The 21705-nt window shown below is 39.9% G+C and overlaps 1 protein-coding gene across 1 annotated transcript in view; it reads left to right on the forward strand.

Moving 5' to 3' along the window:
- LOC143925618 (uncharacterized) overlaps nucleotides 1-21705 on the forward strand; it is a 198252-nt gene that overhangs the window by 21026 nt on the left and 155521 nt on the right. Inside the window, exons 3-9 of the mRNA XM_077450089.1 lie at nucleotides 1600-1743; nucleotides 3157-3407; nucleotides 3488-3619; nucleotides 4661-4838; nucleotides 7150-7341; nucleotides 13437-13451; nucleotides 16631-17464. Coding sequence (XP_077306215.1) covers nucleotides 1600-1743; nucleotides 3157-3407; nucleotides 3488-3619; nucleotides 4661-4838; nucleotides 7150-7341; nucleotides 13437-13451; nucleotides 16631-17464 — 1746 coding nt within the window. The remainder of the gene's footprint in view (nucleotides 1-1599; nucleotides 1744-3156; nucleotides 3408-3487; nucleotides 3620-4660; nucleotides 4839-7149; nucleotides 7342-13436; nucleotides 13452-16630; nucleotides 17465-21705) is intronic.

Raw genomic sequence — 21705 nt, forward strand, 5'->3', positions numbered from 1 at the left:
CAGCCTTCCTCTACTCTCCATAGATCAATGGCACAACGATCAATCCATCCCCACATGCCAGGGTGCTAGGGGTAACCCTAGACTCTGAGCTGTTCTTTCAGGCCCACATCTAATCCCTGTCCAAATCATGCCGCCTTAGCCTTAGCAACGTCTCTAGAATATGCCCCCTTTTAACCAATGACACCACCAAGACAATTCATTCCCTGGTTATCTCTCGCCTCGACTACTGCAACTCACTCCTCATTGGATTACGTTTACATACACTATGCTCCCACCACTTCAGTCCATAATGAAGGCTGCTGCAAGACTCATTCACCTTACCAACCATTCAGTGTTCTCCACCCCTCTCTGCCAATCCCTCCACTGGCTTCCCCTCACCCAACAAATTAAAAAAAGTACTAACAATAATTTACAAAGGCATCCATAACTCTGCCCCCAGCTACATCACTAACCTAGTCTCAAAATACCAACCAAGCCGCTTCAGTCCTCCCATGGACTCCTGCTCTCTAACTCCCTTGTCACCTCCTCTCATGCTTGCCTACAGGATTTCTCCAGAGCTTCTCCCATCCTTTGGAACTCCCTACCCCAATCTGTACGACTGTCCCCTAATCTATCCATCTTTAGACAATCCCTGAAAACCCTTCTATTTAATGACGCTTATGATGCATCTAATGCCGAGTACACACGATCGAATTGTCTGGCGTACCTAGTCCGACATACAATCCGACATACAATCCGACGGACTTTCTACCGAACGGACTTGGACACACACGGACACACAGAAAGTCCGGCGTTTGCTAGCGCGATGACATACAGCACATATGACGGGACTAGAAAAAGGAAGTTCAATAGCCAGTAGCCATTAGCTTCCTTTTTCGTACTTGTTTCTGAGCATGCGTCATTCTTAGTCCGCTGTACTAGGATACTGACGAACGTATTGTCCGCTGAAACCCAAGTCCGACGGGAAGATTGGAGTGCAAAAATACTTTCTTAGTCCGCCGGTCTTCACGCTGGAAAAGTCTACTGAAGCCCACACACACGATCGATTGTCGGCTGAAATGCGTTTCCGCGGACTAAGTACGCCGGACAATCTGATCGTGTGTACGCGGCATAACTAACACACTGTTTTACATTCTCCATCAGCTCATCCCTCACGGCTTTTATCTTTTGTAACAATTGACCCTCCCTCCTAGATTGTAAGCTCTAACGAACAGGGTCCTCTGATTCCTCTTGTACCAAATTGTAATGTAACTGTAATGTCTGCCTTAATTTTATTAAGCGCTGTGGAAACTGTTGGCACTATATAAATCCTATATAATAATAATAATAATAATAATAAACAAAGCATATTCATTCCTATGTGTGTTGGAGAGTTCCCCTCACTTCCTGTCTGGTGAAGCTGTTGTCACTGTGACAGGAAGTGAGGGGACAAGTAAGGGGAAACCCTTGATAGCAGTAAGGTAGCTCCAATCCTTCCACACTCTAGCCAAATAAAACAGATAGATTTTGGCTGGACTTACACTGTAACATTGATCTAGAAAATTCTCTATGGAATATGGACATCAAAAACATTTTTTACATAGATAATTTGTGTTGCAGAGGGGGCCTCCTTGACCGTCTTGGTGGATAAATATCATTATTCTGGGGACTTATTGTTTCAAATGAACAGAGTTCTGAAATATTTATCTTCAAGATTTCCATGTGTCATCAGACAATATACCTCAATAACACTGGACTATGCAGGTAAAAATAGCATCACTTTTTTTTATTTGTGGCATTATTTTGTTAATTTATTTTGCAATAAAATTACTGATTTTACCATTACATGTTGCAGAGGTTTGCAAGGGGAATATTTTGAATTAATTCTTTCTTTTTTTGTGTGTTTTTGATTATGTATTGTAATTTAACATATTTATTTGCTGTTTTACTGCCTTTTTTTGCTTTCTATAAAAAAAAAAAAAATTATGAGAATAATGAGTATTTGTTGAAAACAGACATTTATTTATCTGAAAGAAATGTAAAGAAAAATGCCCAGCCTTTATTACTCTTCATATATTTAGAAGCTTAAGTATGTTCTCAGCAGTGCTGGGTCAAGGTCAACTGGTGCCCAAGGCTGAGATGTTAAGCATTGCCTTTCCATGAAGCTTAATGGGAAGGGTGTGTGATAAGGGAAAGGAAGGGAAGCTGGGAAGTTGAGAGGGCCTTTGTTGTTTAATCTAACTAAACAAGCCCATTCCTAGACAATTTTGCCTTCATTAGCTTTTTCTGCCAGTCCAACCCAAAACCTAGCGACCCTCACTGCAGCACTAATCCCATGCAGGCTGCCAATGGAAGGAAATGTTTACCAGGCTAGCAGTCTCTATGTCTGATCTTGTGGGACAGCAGTCTTCTCTCCTGACCTGACCTGGTTCAAATGCTGACCAGTGAAAAGTGTTGAACTGGTGAAGGGGGTTGGCCAGGAGTGTTACGGCATGGCATGTCTGGGTAGGGGCAGCTGCATCAGCAAGTGAGGCTAAAAAACGAGGTCTGTTCTCAGCTAGTTCCCTCATATTTTATGCTCATAGTAGGTTGCTACTGAATGAAGGAGAGAGCAGAATCCTCCCTTCAGCAGCTATCAAGGCCCTGCTACTTCTGACGGGAGTGATAATGCCATCATTCCTGTCAGTGAGGCAGCTGGAGAATGGAGCAGCTGCATACTCTCAGTCCACTCCCATATAATAACATTGCTCCCATGGTATGTGCCCCTTCTGCACCCCTTGTCCTGGCCCTAGTTGTCGTACTAAGCAAAAATGGGAATGGGACATTCCCTGAAGACAAGGTGCTCTCAGCAGATTTTAAGGGGTCTATTCTCAAGGGGTTCTATTACAAATAATCACCTTAGTTTGCCTAATGTGTTTATCTCCTTTGATCGTCAGCTCCATCTAGTGGCCATACTGTTCCTCGTTGTGGCCATAATGTTCCTACATGTTCCTGATTGGAAACGTATTGTGTTTTTAGTAAAAATTTGTTTGTAAACAGGGATCTAAATATATCTAAAGTTCAAGAAAAAGACTTATTGGCTAGGCCATGCACAACTAGACTTCCACTAAAGGTTTATAATGCTGTTGTCAGTGTTTAAACAACTGTTTTCTATTTTGTAAACTGCTTTCTATCTAGAAACAAATGTAACCATCACTTCGGAGAAGGACTATTTCCAGCAAACTTTAAATAACTATCCAGTTAGTCCTGAGGATTACAGCCATTTGTATGCCTGTAATCAGTCCCTCCTCTATGGGCTGAAGAGAGCTCTGGAGATTTCTCCGGCTGAGTCCATCATTTTGGTTTATACGGTTGGTTCCATGGTGGATTACAATGACACTCAGCTCCTGTCTGAGGTTTATACATTGCTAGAGGAAAAGAAATCACAAGTAAGAGTTGTCCATGTAAAGTCAAACATCGTCTATGTATCTCTGACCCATTGATTAATTTATTACATATTACTCCCCAGGTTTACTTCCTGCTGACACCTAATTATTGTACCATAAATGAATCACAGAGTAAAATATTCCATGACATCTCATCAAAAAGCTTTGGGGAATTCTTCAATATGTATTATTATATGTATTATTATAGTTATCAGGTAAGTAGTTGTGTAGTTGTACAACGTTTTTTTTTCTCTTGTTTGGTCTTTTCTTTCTTGTTATAGAAACACAGATATCTGCATTACTTTAAAGTGTCTCCAATTTTGTTGAGAGTAAAAAAAAAAAAAACAATCCTCTCTTTGTGATCAATGTACATTGCAATCATTTTAACACACTTGATGGAATTTTTCTTTTTTTCTGCTCTGAAGGAATAGCTCTTTGTTTCCCCATGTCCTGTGCTAACTGAATCTGAATACGGAGCACTCTCTCTATTCTGATGAGAAAAGCTGCAGTGTCTGCATCCCTTAGGCAACACCTCCCAAAATCTGAAATTCCAATTGCCAGGGGTGAACTAATATCTGATGTGTATCTTAGTGCAGTCTTCTGAGAAAATCAGTGAGCCAATCACACAAGCAGGACATTACATTTTGGGTTGCTCTGTACGCCAATGATTTTATTTTTTTTAAGAAGCTGGCAATGAACAACATCTGCTGGCAATTTAAACTGTACTATTTTCTTAAATTTTTTTTTTTTTTTATGTAGCACAATAAAGCACAACAAGAATGAAAAGAAATGCATAGTTCCACCCTAAAATACATACCAGACCTTTTTACATCACTTGGGGAAATCCATAGCAGACCCTTCGGGTCTGGTACAGATTTTAAGGGGGATTCCATGTAAAAAAACAAAAACAAAAAAAATGAGGATCCCCTTAAAATCCATACAGATAATTGAATGTGAGCATGCAGCCTAGCTGGCTAGTAAAGGGGTGGGGTACAACCTGCAGCCCCTCCCCCCACCAACACAAGAGGCTTGCCAAAAGGGGGACCCCCTGACAAAGCACCTTATATGTATGTAAATAAGAAAATGAGTGAATGATAGCAGAGAGCAGCAAGCAGATATTGAGCGGAGATAGAACCATGAGTAAGGGGGATGCCGGAGTGTGTTTTTTGGACAGTATTATCTGCTAATACGTTTTATCCATTTGGCTTAAACATAAAGAAATTAAATATTTTTTTTCTCTATATTATATCATGCAGTTGATGAATTCTTTGGAATTATTTTTGTCTAAACCTTTGAACTCATCTGTGCGAATCTTGGACATAAATGTAAATGTTTCCGACCAATACACTAACGTGTTTAATATAACAACTTCCTTATCATATTTACTGATCAGTAGAGATGACAAATTCGCTATTAATATCACCGATCCAAATGGTAAGAACATAATTACAGAAATTTAGCATGAACATTCATTAATCCGTGTATTGATCCATTTCCACCATTGTAACAAACACTTAAAAAATATATAGACCCAACATTTCATATTCCTGATATGTGTCTGTGCTGTACTGTACTGTCTGTACTACCATGTACTTGTATGAGAAAGTCTCCTGTTCTCTTTGTATTGCTTCCTTTGTGTGAAATCTTTGGTGTTCCTGCCATTTGCTCTGCTTTTCTATTAAAAACTGACCATGCTAGGTATAAGAGCACGACCAGTCCTCTAGCTGTGCTGAGAATTCAGCCTGCTTTCCTCCAAAGATAACTCTTCTCCTGACACCCCCCTCCTGCACAGCCAATCACAGTGTACTGCTGTTTTTCCTCTCCCAGCTTGTATGCAGCTGAGAACAGAGGGAATGACATATAAAAAAAAGGGAAAAATAAGGTGTATATAATGTTTCTTGTTCTATACACAAATGTTTTGCTTTTCATATCTATTTTAAACTGAATGGGTTGTTTTACAAATTGAGGGTATATATATACTGTACTTTAAATACTAGAATTAAGGCCTTCCGCACCAGAAAGTTTACAAATAGTCAGCAGAATCCACATTCTAATAAACAGTATAGATAATTTGAGTCCTATTCAAATTCTTAAATTCTAAACACGGGAAACATGTGCCCTTTTACAGGCATACTATAGACACCCCCCAGGTATGAAATTTAAAGTTTATTTAAAGTTTAAATTTAAATTTAAAGTTTAAAGTTTAAATTTAAAATTTAAACTTAAAATTTAAAGTTTAAAATTTAAATTAAATTAAATTAAATTAAAATTAAGTTTGAAATTTAAAGTTTAATTTAAATTTAAAATTACAATTTTATTGTTTCATTTTCACAGTATTAAAATCACTGCTCCCGAAAAAACTTCCTTTTTTAAAAGTTTATTTTGCATTGATACATGCCCCCTGGGGCAGGACCCGGGTCCCTAACACTTTTTATGACAATGCCAGGCATATAAGCCTTTAAAATTAGCACTTTTGATTATACATGTTTGTGTCCCATAGAATTTAGAATTGTCTAATTTTCTAATTTTTGCGTGTTCAAACTAATTTTTGTGCCTGTTCTCATCCCTACCGAGGATACAAGGTCATCCTGACTGTCAGCTTAACCACTTAAGGACCAAAAAGTTTTACCTTCTTAATGACCAGACCATTATTGCTGTACAATAATAAAATTGATGTCCTTTTTTCCCCACAAATAGAGCTTTCTTTTGGAGGCATTTGATCACCTCTGTGGTTTTTATTTTTGGGCTATGAACAAATAAATACCAACAATTTTCCTACAAAACATACTCTAATTTCTTCATCAGTTTAGGTCAATATGTATTCTACTACATATTTTTGATTAAAAAAAATCCCAATAAGCAATAGCATATATTTATTGTTTAGTGAAAAATGTATAGTGTGTACAAAATAGCGGGTAGATTTATGGCATTTTGATTATTATTATTTTTTTACTAGTAATCAGCGATTTTTAGCAGGACTGCGACATTGTGGCAGACAGATCGGACACTTTTGACACTTTTTTGGGACCAGTGAAATTATTACAGTGATCAGTGCTAAAAATATGCACTGATCACTGTATACTGTACTTAACGTACAGCGGGACCGTGCCCATGGGACCTGCGGACTCGATGTCCTCCGGTCTCCTGGCGATTGTGTCGTGGAGCAGAAGATCGGGGAGATTCCTATGTAAACAAGGCATTTCCCTGTTCTGCCTTGTGACATGACTGAGATCACTGCTCCCTGTCATCGGGAGCAGTGATTTCTGTCATGTGAGTGGAAGCCCACCCCCCCTGCAGTTAGAATCACTCTCTAGGACACACTTAACCCCTTGATCGCCCCCTAGTGTTAACCTCCTTCCCTGCCAGTGTAATTTATACAGTAATCAGTGTGTTTTTATAGCATTGATCACTGTATAAATCACAATGGTCCCAAAAAAGTGTCAAAAGTGTCCAATGATTTTCATAAACATCCTCCAAATCTTTCTTCCAGTAAGAAGCAGTCAGGAAATCGATCTGTCTTATGAATAATATACACATTATTTCTGCAGTCTTTAAACATTCAAATTGTGACACCACATTCAGTATATCAAACGTTTCTACCAACAGCTATGTGACCTCTGGGAACGGACATTACTACAGTTCTGATGGTCACCATTCTCAGATCTAAACGAATTTGATGTATTTTCATTTGTTTTCATTTTATGTATTATATTAAAAAAGCTTCTATTTATATTTTTTTCTTTAGGAAACACGACCACATTTAATCAGAATCCTTTTATTCTCAATTACTATTTAAATTATTACTATAATTATTATCAATTATTTTACAATACTGTTTTTATAAGATCCAGTTTGGTAAAAAATCCGGCTGTGGGATCTTGGACCCTAAATGCTCGGGGGAATGGATTACTATCCGTTCAAATATTAGGATTTGCTGGTAAGTTCTATCATTCCAAATGTCACAACAAACTTTTACATGTCCTGATTGTATATTAACAATTCCTGTAATCTCCCCTGTATCTCTGTAATAAAATGTTACGTGCCCTGATGGTTTCCTGCGTTCCTAATACATTTCTGTCATTTCTGTAAATTCCTCAAAATATAGCTAAATAGACCCCTGAATGTCCAACAATGTTTTGCATAATTATTTATGATATCTATGGGGGTCAGTTATAATTTAATGACCACTTAACCTGAAATAAATCAAAATGTACTCAATATTCTTTGGGAAACATTCACCCTGTATAAATAATAGACATGTTTATTTTGTTCCGAATAAATATTCAGACATATTTTTCATTATTTGGATATATCTGAATGGTCGACAAAGTTTACCTAATGATCCGAATAACTAAATGAATTTTAAATTGAAATTCGAATCAAATTTTACATCGAATTCCAGTCGAATTCAAACTGTAAACTTTTTTCTGAAATCAAAGAGTTTGTTATTAGAGTACCATTTAGAAATAATGCTGTTTTTGTTAAGCCGAAGGCGATTTAACCACTTAAGGATGTGAAGGTTTTAAGAGACTGCGTTACATTAATGGACAATTGCGCGGTCGTGCAAATCTGTACCCAAATAAAATTGCTGTCCTCCCCCCCCCCCCCCACAAATAGAGCTTTCTGTTTGTGGTATTTGATCACCTCCACTTTTTTTTTTTTTTTTTTTGTTGCACTAGAAACTAAAAAAAACAACAATTTTGAAAATATTTTTCATTTTCTGCTATAAAACATAACCCAAAAAAATTGTAAAACTCAAATTTCTTCATCAATTCAGGCCAATATGTATCCGGCTACATATTTTTGGTTAAAAAAAAAAAAAAAAAAAAAAAAACAATCAATAAATGTATATTAAAAAATAAAAATTAAAATAGGGGATAGATTTATGCCATTTTTTATTATTATTATTTTTTCTTTTTACTAGTAATGGCGGTGATCAGCGATTTTTAGCAGGACTGTGACATTGTGGCAGACAGATCAGACACCTAACTGACATTTTTGACACTTTTTTGGGAACCAGTGACACTAATACAGTGATCAGTGCTAAAAATATGCACTGACATTGTACTAATGACACTGACAGAGTCGATCAAGGGGTTAAATGTGCTTCCTGGGTGTGTTTACTAAATGTATGGGGGATGGGCTGCCTGGGATAACACAGAGATCCATTTTCCTGCACAGCAGAAAGACAAGATCTCAGTGTAAATCCACTGTCAGAATGGAGATTTGCCTTGTTTACTTTGGCAGATCTCCATTCTGTCACTGCAGGGAACGATCACAGGGCAGACATCGAGTCCGCTGGACCCGGTGATAGGCTCCCCCCACTGGCCAGAGGCATGCACGTGCCAACACAGGGCTGTCCACGAGACCAACGTACACCTACGGCGATTCGCGCAGTCGAGCCACCCTGTCGCAGTATAACTGCAACGGGTGGTCGGCAAAGTGGTTAAAGAGCAATTTTAATCTTTCGATTAAGATTTTTCTTTTGTTTGTTCACTTTGCCACATTCCAATCCAAAAAAATCTAACAATTTTGAAATTTAGAGATTTTAAACGTTTTGAATAGAAATAAAGTTGGTAAATTTGAAGGAAAAAAACACAAATTCCGAATAAGTATCCCGAATATGAATTGAACGAATCAAACAAATTTAACGAAAAGAAATAACTCGATTAACGCATCTAAATTTAATTATTTTTGGCATGCACATGGTTCAGACATTCGTAAACATAATTTTTTTGATTCAAAAAATTATAATATTACTATTACTGTTTGAAAAAATTATAAGGTCTCTTTCACAGAGGCATTGAAAATAAACATTTGTAAATCCTCCCACTAGGATCCCCAGGGCAGATTTATCATTCTAGACTGTTCTTATCTCACTCAAACCCTTCACAATTGTCAATGTTTATGCCCCCAGCTCGGGCCAGATTAGCTTCCTGTACTCTATGCTCGACACTGTAGACCAATTCTCCCAACCCTTTACGGTGATTGGAGGGGACTTTAACAGGACCATGTCCACAGATAGAGATAGACGCACATTATTTCCATCAGCCTCACCTCCCAGAGCTAATCGTCTGTCTAAATAATTTTGTAGGCTAATCAGAACCACAAATCTGTTAGATATATGGAGGATTAAACACCCTACCCACTAACTGTGACAGACCTAGCCAGGACACAGGCTTTTTGAGAGGACTGAATGCGAGGCTCTTGCCGACTGATTATGGGCCCTGGATTTTAAGGGGCACAGGGTGAATAAGAACCCCACTATAATCTGTGCTAGTCAGATTCAATGCTGTATATATGTATATATAATGTGTGTTGCATCATGCTGTTGGGACAAAAACTGTTAGATGCTAATGTCATGAACTCCAGCCACCTGTCTGTAAAGTAAATGAGTCTAGTATGGCTTGACACAGATTCTAAAGAGTATTTCACCTATTGTTGTTTTGTTGTTTCTGCTAATTAACCTGCAATTGAATTGTTAGTGAGCTAGGAGCCGAAAAGTCGTATCCCTCAGTCAACTAGTCTGAGTGTTAATTTAGATAATTAGCTCATGCAAATTAGGTTAGGTTTTAGTCTTCTACTGTATTATAAATACTTGGCATTTTGGTTCTAATAAATCAGTCCATGTTAGCACTAAGCAAGCCTTGTCTTGTTTTGTGCTTGTGAGCGGTTGGAATATCTGATATCTATATTCAGGCTGGGAAGAAGTGGTATATGACGGAAGCACTCAATCGGAGTGTGGGATCGGTTCCGTCACACTAACAATATACGTTCTTTTCACATCCCCACAGACTTTATTCTAGGCTAGATATTTTTTTTTTCTTCACCATCCTGACATTGGTGGTTTCTTCTGAAATCAATTCCATAACATGGTCAGACCACTCCTCCGCCCAGCTAGATGTCCACCTCTCCTCTGCCTCTCCAAAAACTTGTCATTGGAGACTAAATTAAACATTTCTCTGCTCCCCTGAGACTAGAGAACTCTTGTCTAATGGCCTGACAGAATATTTTCAATTTAATAAGGGCATGGTCACAGGGTCCTCCACCCTGTGGGAGGCACATAAAGCTGTTTTCCGAGGACATGTTTAGCTACAGGCTCTCGTCATAAAAAAGACGCTGCATTTCAATACTCAGCTATTATGACTAAACTGCAATCGGCAGAGGGACTGCTGTTGGCCTCCCCCACGGTGGCTAGACTCCGGGCTGTAGTGTCGCTACTAAATCAGCTTAGATCCCTAACTATGAGCAATATAGACAAGTCCCTTCTCTGGTCCAAACAGAAATTTCATGACTTTTCAAACAAACCCCACAAACTGCTAGTAAATAAATTTAAACCTCCTACCTCTCAATTCTCTCCTGATTTCCTTAGCCACCCCGATGGGTCGCTCACCTATTGCCCTCTAACTATCTCCAAACTTTTTGGAGAATTTTATCACAAATTATATTACTGCTTACAGACAGATCCAAATTATAGTTTTACACAAGATAAATTCGATCTCTTCTTTAAACATCTACAGCTGCCCAAACTTCTACTTGAACACCATATAGACTTGAACTCAAACATCAAACCCAAAGCGCTGGAAGAGGTGGTTACACAGCTTCCCAACCAAAAAGCCCCGGGTCCAGACGGACTACCCTACTCCTACTACAAGACGTTCTTACCAATCCTAAATCCTCATATGGTCTTACTTTATGCTTCATTGCTCAAAGGGACGATACCACACACACAATTCCTCCATGTCCATATCTCGGTCATTCCGAAACCGGGTAAAGACCCCTCCCTACCTGACAACTACAGACCCATTGCATTATTAAATTCAGACTATAAGATCTTCATGAAGATACTGGCTAACAGATTGACTCACATAATCCCTAGACTCATACATAAAGATCAGGTCAGCTTTGTACAAGCAAGACATGCAGGAGATAACACAAGACGTACTATAGACCTCATAGACCTATTAAACAAGACATCCCGCCCAGCCTTAATCTTAAGTATTGATGCACAAAAGGCCTTCGACCGGCTCAGTTGGCCATATATGTTCGCTACCCTCTCCAATTATAGTTTTAATGGCCCCTTCGTAACAGCTCTCAAGGCCCTTTATTCATGTCCTTCCTCCCAGGTTCAGTTAGCTTCTTATTTGTCATCATCCTTTTTGTTGAGTAACGGAACCAGGCAGGGATGCCCCCTATCCCCCCTTCTTTTCATCCTCTGTCTGGAATCCTTGGCGGCAGCTATCTGCTTGCACCCTGATATTGGGGGAGTCCTATTACGCTAAAGGGAATACAAACTGTCCCTATTTGCAGACGATGTCCTTCTAACCCTGACAAAACCTCACATCTCTATATCTGGATATAAAATCAACACAAGTAAACAGAAGCCCTACCTTTACATATCCAACCCTCAGACCTTACTATACTCCAAAAAAATGACTCTTTCCATTGCTGCACGAACTCTCTCAAGTATTTGGGTGTTAACATAATCTCCTCATATTCGACCCTATACCAACCTAATTACCCCCCACTCTTTCGAGACATTGATAGACTTCTGAAGCAATGGGATGCCTACCCTATCTCCCTTCTAGGTCGCATCAATGTCCTAAATATGTCTTTATTAAACATTTCTCGGCTCCCCTGAGACTAGAGAACTCTTGCCTAATGGCCTGACTGAATATTTTCAATTTAATAAGGGCATAGTCACGGAGTCCTCCACCCTGTGGTAGGCACATAAAGCTGTTTTCCGAGGACAATGATTAATTCTCCATTTCTCTCATACCTTTTTCTATTTACATTTTGTATTATATGCAAATCTAAATGTTAAACTGCATACCTTGGTCTATGTATTACTGTTATCCTTTTAATTTCAATAAAAATTACAATAAAAAAAAGAAAATAAACCTTTGAAAAAGGGTGTGGATGTTTCCTTCACATTTCCCTTGCAGTCCCTCAGCCTGTTTATGCAAAAAAAAAAGCCCCCATGTTTGAGAGCTAACCAGGCATGCAAGCTGTAATCCCCATACTAAGGGAATGGTAAGCATGTAGCACCCCTGCTATATTAATATGAACCAATATATTCTTTGACTTTGTGGGTTGGTTTGAGAGGGGTTTCCTCCAAAATACAAGGGTCCCCCTAAGAAATCAGCATTACCCAATGCTGAAGGCAACACTATTGCCGTGTACACATGATAGGATGTTCCGACGGGAAATGTTGGATGTGAGCTTGTTGGCTGAAAGTCCGACCGTGTGTACACTCCATCGAACATTTGTTGTCGGACTTTCCGCCAAATGTTGGTTAGCAGGTTCTCAAATTTTCCGCTAACAAAACGTTGTCGTCGGAAATTCCGATCATGGGTACACAAATTAGTTGCACAAAAGTTCACTCATGCTCAGAATCCATCAGAAGGAGCTGCACTATCTATTGAACTTCCTTTTTCTTGGCTAGTCGTACGTCTTGTATGTCACCACATTCTCATGTTCGTAAATGTTGGCCAACGTTTGTGTGACCGTGTGTATGCAAGACAAATTGGAGCCAACAACCTTCAAACAAAAATCCACGGTTTTGTTCTCAAAAAGTCTGATCGTGTGTACGGGGCAATAGGGTTCCATAGTGTCCAGGAGGGGGTGTAGCAATGAAGGGTGCTTCTGTGACATCTACCTAGGAAAGTAGGTAAATTACCCTCCCTGCTGGATTGGTTTAAGGAGCCCTTTGCATCATCATATGAACTAAATGCTGCATTTACAGTCACAGAATGGAGCTCTTACTTATCTAGTAGTGAGTCCTGAGACTGGAAGGAAGCCATCATGGGCCATACATACAAATTCTCTATTAAAATTGGTTTCATTACTGAGAATTTTAGTCTACCTGGACGTTACCTGGACGTGGTGGACGTTACTCCACCAGTAATAATCAGGCAGTATATAAATGAGAACCATATAATTGTACTGGGCAAAAAACATAAACTATGTGTATAATTGTGTTTTGCAATTGATAAATTAAGACTAATTTTCTTATTCTCATATCTCTTGCAGGGTTGGACTTTTCAGGTAAGTCTGACAGATAATGATATTGAACTATTTATGACATAATTATACACACCTCCCAACTTTTTGAAATGGGAATGAGGGGCATCTATTAGCAAAAGTATGAAGGCATAGGACACAGGAGAATATATGGGAAAAAAAGGATTGGCTAAACCAACAAGGCTTTACCTTTTATTCCTTTATATTGGCATTTGAAATGTACCAATAAAGCAATATAGATAGTGGATAAAAGGTTTAGCACTGGAAAACACTTTTTGAAAGATAAATAGTGCATTTTATATACAACTATCTAGATCAGACCAAAATAAGGGACAAATGAGGAGGAAAGAGGGACAGAGGGACTTATTTTCGAATCAGGGACAGTCCCTTGAAATCAAGGACAGTTGGGAGCTATGTTTATACTATTCCCTTACTGACTAGAACAGAGCCCGCGTATGTTACAGAAGGGTCGGTATAGAGGGTGACTATTACCGTCTATTTGATTGCATTACTGCCAGTTTAACACCATTTACTTTTGTGTGCATTACTGCCAGTTTAACGCCATATCGTTTTTTGTGAGTTACTGCCAGTGTAACGCCATATAGTTCTGTGTGCATTAATGCCAGTTTAATGCCATATAGTTTTGTGTGCCTTACTGCCATTTTAACGCCAAATAGTTTTCTGTGTGGTACTGTCAGTTAAACACCATTTACTTTTGTTTGCGTTACTGCCAGTTTAACCCCATATAGTTTTGTGTGCGCTACTGCCAGTTTAACGCCATATAGTTTTGTGCGTTACTGCCAATTTAACCCCATATAGTTTTGTGTGTGTTACTGCCAGTTTAACGCCATATAGTTCTGTGTGCGTCACTGTATGTTTGGCACATTATATTGCATTATATTATAGTGTATCCGTGGAGTATGTTTGTGTAGTGTGAGTACTCAAATTAAAGTGCACCAAACACCTCTTTACATTGATTAAAGTGCATCTATGTACGGATTTCAACTTCTTCTTTACATTTGCTTATAAGCACCGCTCCCTCCCAATAATGTCTGGAAATACAACAAGGAGAGGGAGACGTTCCCTTGGTACTGTAAGGGGGCCAACAGCAAATGTGTCCACAGACAAAGGGGGACGTGGTGGTCAGTCCTCAGGCAGGGGATCATTTCCTCTGTTTAGTGAATTTGCAGAGGAGGTGGTGGATTGGCTTACTAAACCTTCCTCATCCTCCTCATCCTCTGTCACGCAAGCAGAGACAAGTGCGCAGTCCCCTGCAGTTGCCAGGGTGGAATAAAAATGCCTCCTTGTCCACATCTATTCCTGCCATAGCCCCCAACACCCAAAGAGTAATTTTTCTGCACCTGTTTGACAGGTGCATACCATTGCAATTTTTTACAGCAAGGCCAATTCTTGCTTTCATCGAGATTACCTCTGTAGGGTTACAGTGGGAAGGCACCACTGACACCGAAAAGGCCAAGTTTTCTGCACCCGTTACTTCTATACAAAGTCAATGTGACACCAGAATATATCCAAAAAATCTCTAATCTTGTTCCCAGTGCACTACAATGTGGCCCCATCATACACACTGGCTGTTGCTGAGCAAAGTAAAGGCAGCTTACAGGGAAAATGGCATTTTTGGGCTTTACAAATGCAATTATTGCTGCAGCAAATTCTAGACATGGTACAGATCTGCCACTTTACAGGCAGACTAAGGGGACCCCCCAGTCACTATATTGGAAGGCATTTTTCATTTTTAGGCTTTCACTTAAAAAAAAAAAAATCACTGCTCGTTTAAAAGCAGCTTCAAGCATCACCCCAGTACCGTTTTTTAGAGTGGGTGGTCGGCTCTTTAGGGATGACATCCGTTGCAGCTAAAAGCTGCTCAGCTGTTATCCCAAAGGGATGGAAGGGGACGTTCCCCCTCCCACGCCTTCCTCTGCTCTTCCCGGGCCACAATCTTCTGATGGCTAGAGAGAGACTGGAACAAAGCCGAGAGAGTCTCCTATGTGTAAACACAGAAGCGACGTCACTTCCGGTTTACTCAACTTCCAAATGGCGTCGTTTAAAAAAAAAAAATTACAGTATACAGAATCACCGTTTTTGGCGATCTGAATACTTTGAAGTGCAAAGAAGGGATTTAAATTTAAAGTCCCCGCAAGCTTGCACAGCAAAGACAACACATGCACAAGCCACGCCCGCATATGTAAACGGTGTTTAAATCACACATGTGAGGTATCGCTGTGATTGTCAGAGCGAGAGCAATAATTCTAGCACCATACCTCCTCTGTAACTCTAACTTGGTAACTGGTAATTTTTTTTAAGTGTCCCCTATGAAGATTTTTAGGTACCGTAGTTTGTTGCCATTCCACGAGTGTGTTCAATTTCAAAGCGTGAAATGTTAGGTATCTATTTACTCGGCGTAACATCATCGTTCACATTACACAAAAAAATTGGGCTAACTTTACTGTTTCGTTTTTTTTTTTTAATTCATGAAAGTGTCTTTTTTATCAAAAAATTGCGTTAGAAAGACCACTGTGCAAATACCGTGTGACATAAAATATTGCAACGATCACCATTTTATTCTCTAGGGTCTCTGCTAAAAAAAAATATATATATAATGTATTAATATATGTTGATATCTGGTATTAATAAATCTGGATTTTAACTTGCAAGCAACAAATGTCAGAAATAGGCTTAGGCATGAAAGGGTTAAGCTATGTGGCGATTTCCCTTGAAAAATGCAACTTCTCTTGCAAAGTGAACATTCTATTTGCCTTTAGTAAATCAACCCCGATGAAACCTTTTTATGGTCTACTGACCCCCCATTATGGTTCTTTTGGCTTCTCTATCTCTCTATCTGGGGCTCGCCATTTCCGACTATTTATCTGATATGGAGAAGCGATGCAGTGGAATGAATCTCTAGTTATAGAACTTTTCAATATCCCCAGCACCCAAGAAGGCCAGTACACTGAGGTCAGGAGGAAGATTGATGGAAAAGGTGGGAGGGAGTCAGTAAGGGGGTGTACAGAATGTAGGGCACCTATCTCCTCTTGTACCTGAATCTAAAGCCTGTTACTGCACCCCACCCAACATAATGTCTGTTTGTTTCTTCCCCCAGAACTTTACTTATTGTATGTTTCTATTTTACAACAATGATAATCTCCCACCTTTCACCATCATTTTTTTTTTTTTTTTTTTTTTAGGAAACTGCTCTGATTCTGATTGTCATCCAAATGCAACATGTGGAGAGTTTGGTGGGGACCAGCAGTGCACATGTAAAGAGGGATTTGCAGGAAACGGATTGTATTGTGAGGACATAAATGAATGCCAAGACGATTACATCAACACTTGTGGTTATTTAATTTTTTGGAGTGGTGATTGTGTGAACACAATCGGATCTTACACCTGTAATTGTTATGGAGGATATAAATATATATCAGAATTTGGCTGTGTTTATATTGATGAATGTGAAGACAGCTCTCTTAATGACTGTGATCCAGTAGCTACATGTACAAATGATCGTTATGGATCTTACACCTGTACTTGTCCCTATGGATATTATGGAGATGGAAGACACTGTGAGGTCAATGAATGCCAACAAGGAAAACCATGTACCTCTAATGAAGACTGTATTAAGTACATTGGATCATATTCCTGTACTGACCCTTGCTCCAACCACACCGTACTTAATGACCCCTGGCGCAGCACTTCTAATACATATAATTCTAGTGATTATCAGTATACCTGGTATCACTGTGACAATGGCCTGTCTGGCTGGTATCGGTTTAAAGGTGAATATGACCAGCAAATCCCTGAGCACTGCATACCAGTAAACAACTGTGGGACATATGTCCCCATCTGGATGAACGGCCCCCACCCTACACTCAGTGACGGCATTGTTAATCGTACAGCTTGTTCCAACTACTATTCTGATTGCTGTACACAACCGTATAATATTTCTGTGAAAATGTGTCCTGAAGGATTTTATGTGTATAAACTACAGAGTCTACCAGGCTGCTACTATGCCTATTGTACAGGTAAGTACTGACATTATAAATACTCTCCGTCAATTATTTCTCATTGCATTTGCAATCAGTTTAGCATTTAAGAATGACCCTAAGTCCATTTGTGGTCCTGTTTCTGTTTATGAAATGGAGGTAATCCAGTGCAAATCATTATCCTAAAATTAGTGTATTTTTAACCAAAGCTTGCCAAAACCCTTGTAAGTTTATTTCTTCCTGTTGGGGAGATCTCCCTTCATAGACAACCCCGAAGCCTCAACAAGAAGAGAAAATCTCTGCAAAGTAAGGGGAGAATCCCATCCTAGACGGGTGTCACAAAAAACAGGGAAAACGTGGTATCCTCAAATGTTGTTCTACTGATAACTGCAATGCCGCGTACACACGGTTGGACTTTCCGGTGGGAAATGTTTGATGTGAGCTTGTTGGCTGAAAGTCCGACTGTGTGTATGCTCCATCAAACATTTGTTGTCAGACTTTCTGCCAACAAATGTTGGCTAGCAGATTCTCAAATTTTCCGCCAACAAACTTTGTTGTCGGAACTTCCAATTGTGTGTACACAAGTCCATTGCACAAAAGTTCACGCATGCTTGGAATCAAGCAGAAGGAGCCGCACTCGCTATTGAACTTCCTTTTTCTCCGCTTGTCTTGTACGTCACTGCGTTCTCACATTCGTAATTTTTGGCCAACATTTGTGTGAACGTGTGCATGCAAGACAAGTTGGAGCCAACAACCTTCGAACAAAAATCCACAGTTTTGTTGTCGGAAAGTCCGATCATATGTACGGGGCATAACATTTTGTATTTCCTTTGACTTTCTGTCTTGGTGACAATGGAAATTGGGACTATTAGAAAGGGTGAAGCTCTCTGGTGGGACACAGACAACAAAAAAGACTAGACTGTGTTTCTAATCCATCCCAACTTTAAGGGATAATATGAGTGTTATTAGGTTGCATAGTTATGTGAAAAAAGCAATTGAACCTCAACTGCGCAAATTCCACGCCATGTGAAAAAACTGAAAAAAAAACAGAAAATAAATAAAAAATATAAAATAAATAAAAACAAAAAAAGCTGCTCCCTGGGAAAGTGAAAGAACACCTTAATGAATGATAACAGTAATTTAGGGGGCGCTCTAGAATAATCTAAATGTGAAAGATAAATCAACCAATATCAATGTGGCATTGGTACAAAATAATTAGAGCAATAATCTAATCGCCATAAACAAAACAAAAAATAATAATAATATAATATCAATATATGAAATAAACTGAAAACTGGTGAACTACCAATCATGAGATAAAGTCCCAATAACGTGTCTCTACATGGAAAAATTCTGAAGGATCCAAGTGTGGAAACAAATAATATAATTGTGGTATAGCGGCAGATCCAAACGGCTTGCGACTTCCTCCACCAAGCAAACAGCAATACACCACTTGTGAAGATGCAAGTCCAAACTGCTTACCAGATTAGTTTGACCACTTTAACCACTTAACAACCACCCATTGCCGATTAACGGCTTCAGGGCGGTTGTTTAACTCTGAGAGGCCGTTAATTAACGGCCTCCCAGAATTCTGCTCTCGCGCGCCCCCTGGGGCACGCACTCGAGAGCATCCGTGACCGCCGGGTCCACAGGACCCGGCGCATCACGAATCACGGTAAACGGCCGCTCAGCGCGGCCGTTTACCACGTGATCGCTCCGTCAAATGACGGAGTGATCACTTGGAAACAAACCGGCGTCATGTTATGACGCCGGTTCCTCCCTCCCCCTCTCTGTACCGATCGGTACAGCGGAGGGGGAAGAGATCGGTGTCAGCAGCGATGTGGGCTGCATCTGCAGTGCCCACATCGCTGCACACCGAAAATTAACCCCTCAATTCCCTGCCAACACTCTGCAATACCCTGCCATTACTCTGCATTACTCTGCAATACCCCCATTACTCTGCATTACTCTGCAACACTCTGCATTACCCTGCAACACTGCATTGCCCTGCAACACTCCGCATTGCCCTGCAACACTCCGCAATGCCCTGCAACACTCCGCAATGCCCTGCATGCTCCGCAATACCCTGCAACCCTCCGCAATACCCTGCAACACTCCGCAACACCTTGCAACACTCCGCAACACCTTGCAACACTCCGCAACACTCCGCAATACCCTGCAACACTCTGCAATACCCTGCAACACTCCGCAACACCTTGCAACACTCCGCAATACCCTGCAACACTCCGCAACACCTTGCAACACTCTGCAATACCCTGCAACACTCTGCAATACCCTGCAACACTCTGCAACACCTTGCAACACTCTGCAATACTCTGCAACACTCTGCAATACCCTGCAACACCCTGCAACGCCCTGCAACACTCCGCAACGCCCTGCAACACTCCGCAATGCCCTGCAACACTCCGCAATGCCCTGAAACACTCTGCAATGCCCTGCAACACTCCGCAACACCTTGCAACACTCTGCAATACCCTGCAACACTCTGCAATACTCTGCAACACTCTGCAACGCTTTGCAATACCCTGAAATACCCTGCAACACTCTGCAATACCCTGCAACACTCTGCAACACCCGCCAATACCCTGCAACACTCTGCAATGCTCTGCAACACCCGCCAATACTCTGCAACACTCTGCAATGCTCTGCAACACCCGCCAATACCCTGCAATGCAATACTCTGCAACGCCATACTCTGAGATACCCAGCCATACTCTGAGATACCCAGCCATAGTCGGTGATACCCTGCAATACCCAGCCATAGACATCCCCCCCCCTCCCGCCGCCCTCCGGTGCTTCTACCGAATCGCTAATACGATCAAAGACATAATCTTTTTTTTTTTTTTTTTTTTCAGGCTTCCCAGCTTAGAGGTGAGATGTGGGGTCTTATTGACCCCACATCTCACTGTAAAGAGGACCTGTCATGCCATATTCCTATTACAAGGGATGTTTACATTCCTTGTAATAGGAATAAAAGTGATCAAAAAAAATATTTTTGGGGAAAAAAATTTCAAACTAAAATAAATAAAGTAAAATGAACAATAAAAAAAAGTTTTTTTTTAAAGCGCCCCTGTCCCCATGTGCTCGCATGCAGAAGCGAACGCATACGTAAGTCCCGCCCACATATGAAAACGGTGTTCAAACCACACATGTGAGGTATCGCTGCGAACGTTAGAGCGAGAGCAATAATTCTAGCCCTAGAACTCCTCTGTAACTCAAAACATTTAACCAGTAAAAAAAAAATTAAATCGTCACCTATGGGGATTTTTAAGTAGCGAAGTTTGGCGCCATTCCACGAGCGTGTGCAATTTTGAAGAGTGACATATTAGGTATCTATTTACTCAGCGTAACTTAATCTTTCACATTATGGAAAAATTGGGCTAACTTTACTGTGTTTTTTTTTTTTTTTAAGCCCAAAACTGTTTTTTTTTCCAAAAAAAAGCATTCGAAAAATTACTGCGCAAATACCGTGCGAGATAAAAAGTTGCAAAGACCACCATTGTATTCTCCAGGGTGTTTGCTAAAAAAACATATATAATGTTTTGGGGTTCTCTGTAATTTTCTAGCAAATAAATGATGATTTTTACATGTAGGAGAGAAATGTCAGAATTGTCCTGGGTGCTCCAGAACACCTGATGGCGCTCCCTGCATGTTGGGCCTCTGTATGTGGCCACACTGTGTAAAAGTCTCACACATGTGGTATCGCCATACTCGGGAGTAATAGCAGAATGTGTTTTGGGGTGTAATTTGTGGTATGCATATGCTGTGTGTGAGAAATAACCTGATAATATGACAATTTTGTGGAAAAAAAAAAAAGTTAAAAAAATCTTGATTTTGCAAAGAATTGTGGGAAAAAATGACAACTTCAAAAAACTCATCATGCCTCTTACTAAATACCTTGGAATGTCTTCTTTCCAAAAAGGGGTCATTTGGGGGGTATTTGTACTTTTCTGGCATGTTAGGGTCTCAAGAATTGAAATAGGCCGTCAGTACTTCAGGTGTGATCAATTTTCAGATATTGGCACCATAGCTTGTGGACTCTATAACTTTCACAAAGACCAAATAATATCCACCAATTTGTACTTATTTTTACCAAAGATATGTAGTAGTATAAATTTTGGCCAAAATTTATGAAGAAAAAATTACTAATCTGCTAAATTTTCGAACAGAAACAAAGAAAAATTCATTTTTTTACAGAATTTTCGGTATTTTTTCCTTTATAGCACAAAAAATAAAAAACCCAGCGGTGATTAAATACC

This window comes from Lithobates pipiens, unplaced genomic scaffold (assembly GCF_037356315.1).
Source record: "Lithobates pipiens isolate NorthernLeopardFrog02 unplaced genomic scaffold, aLitPip1_a1.2 Scaffold_22, whole genome shotgun sequence".
Lineage (NCBI taxonomy): Eukaryota > Metazoa > Chordata > Amphibia > Anura > Ranidae > Lithobates > Lithobates pipiens.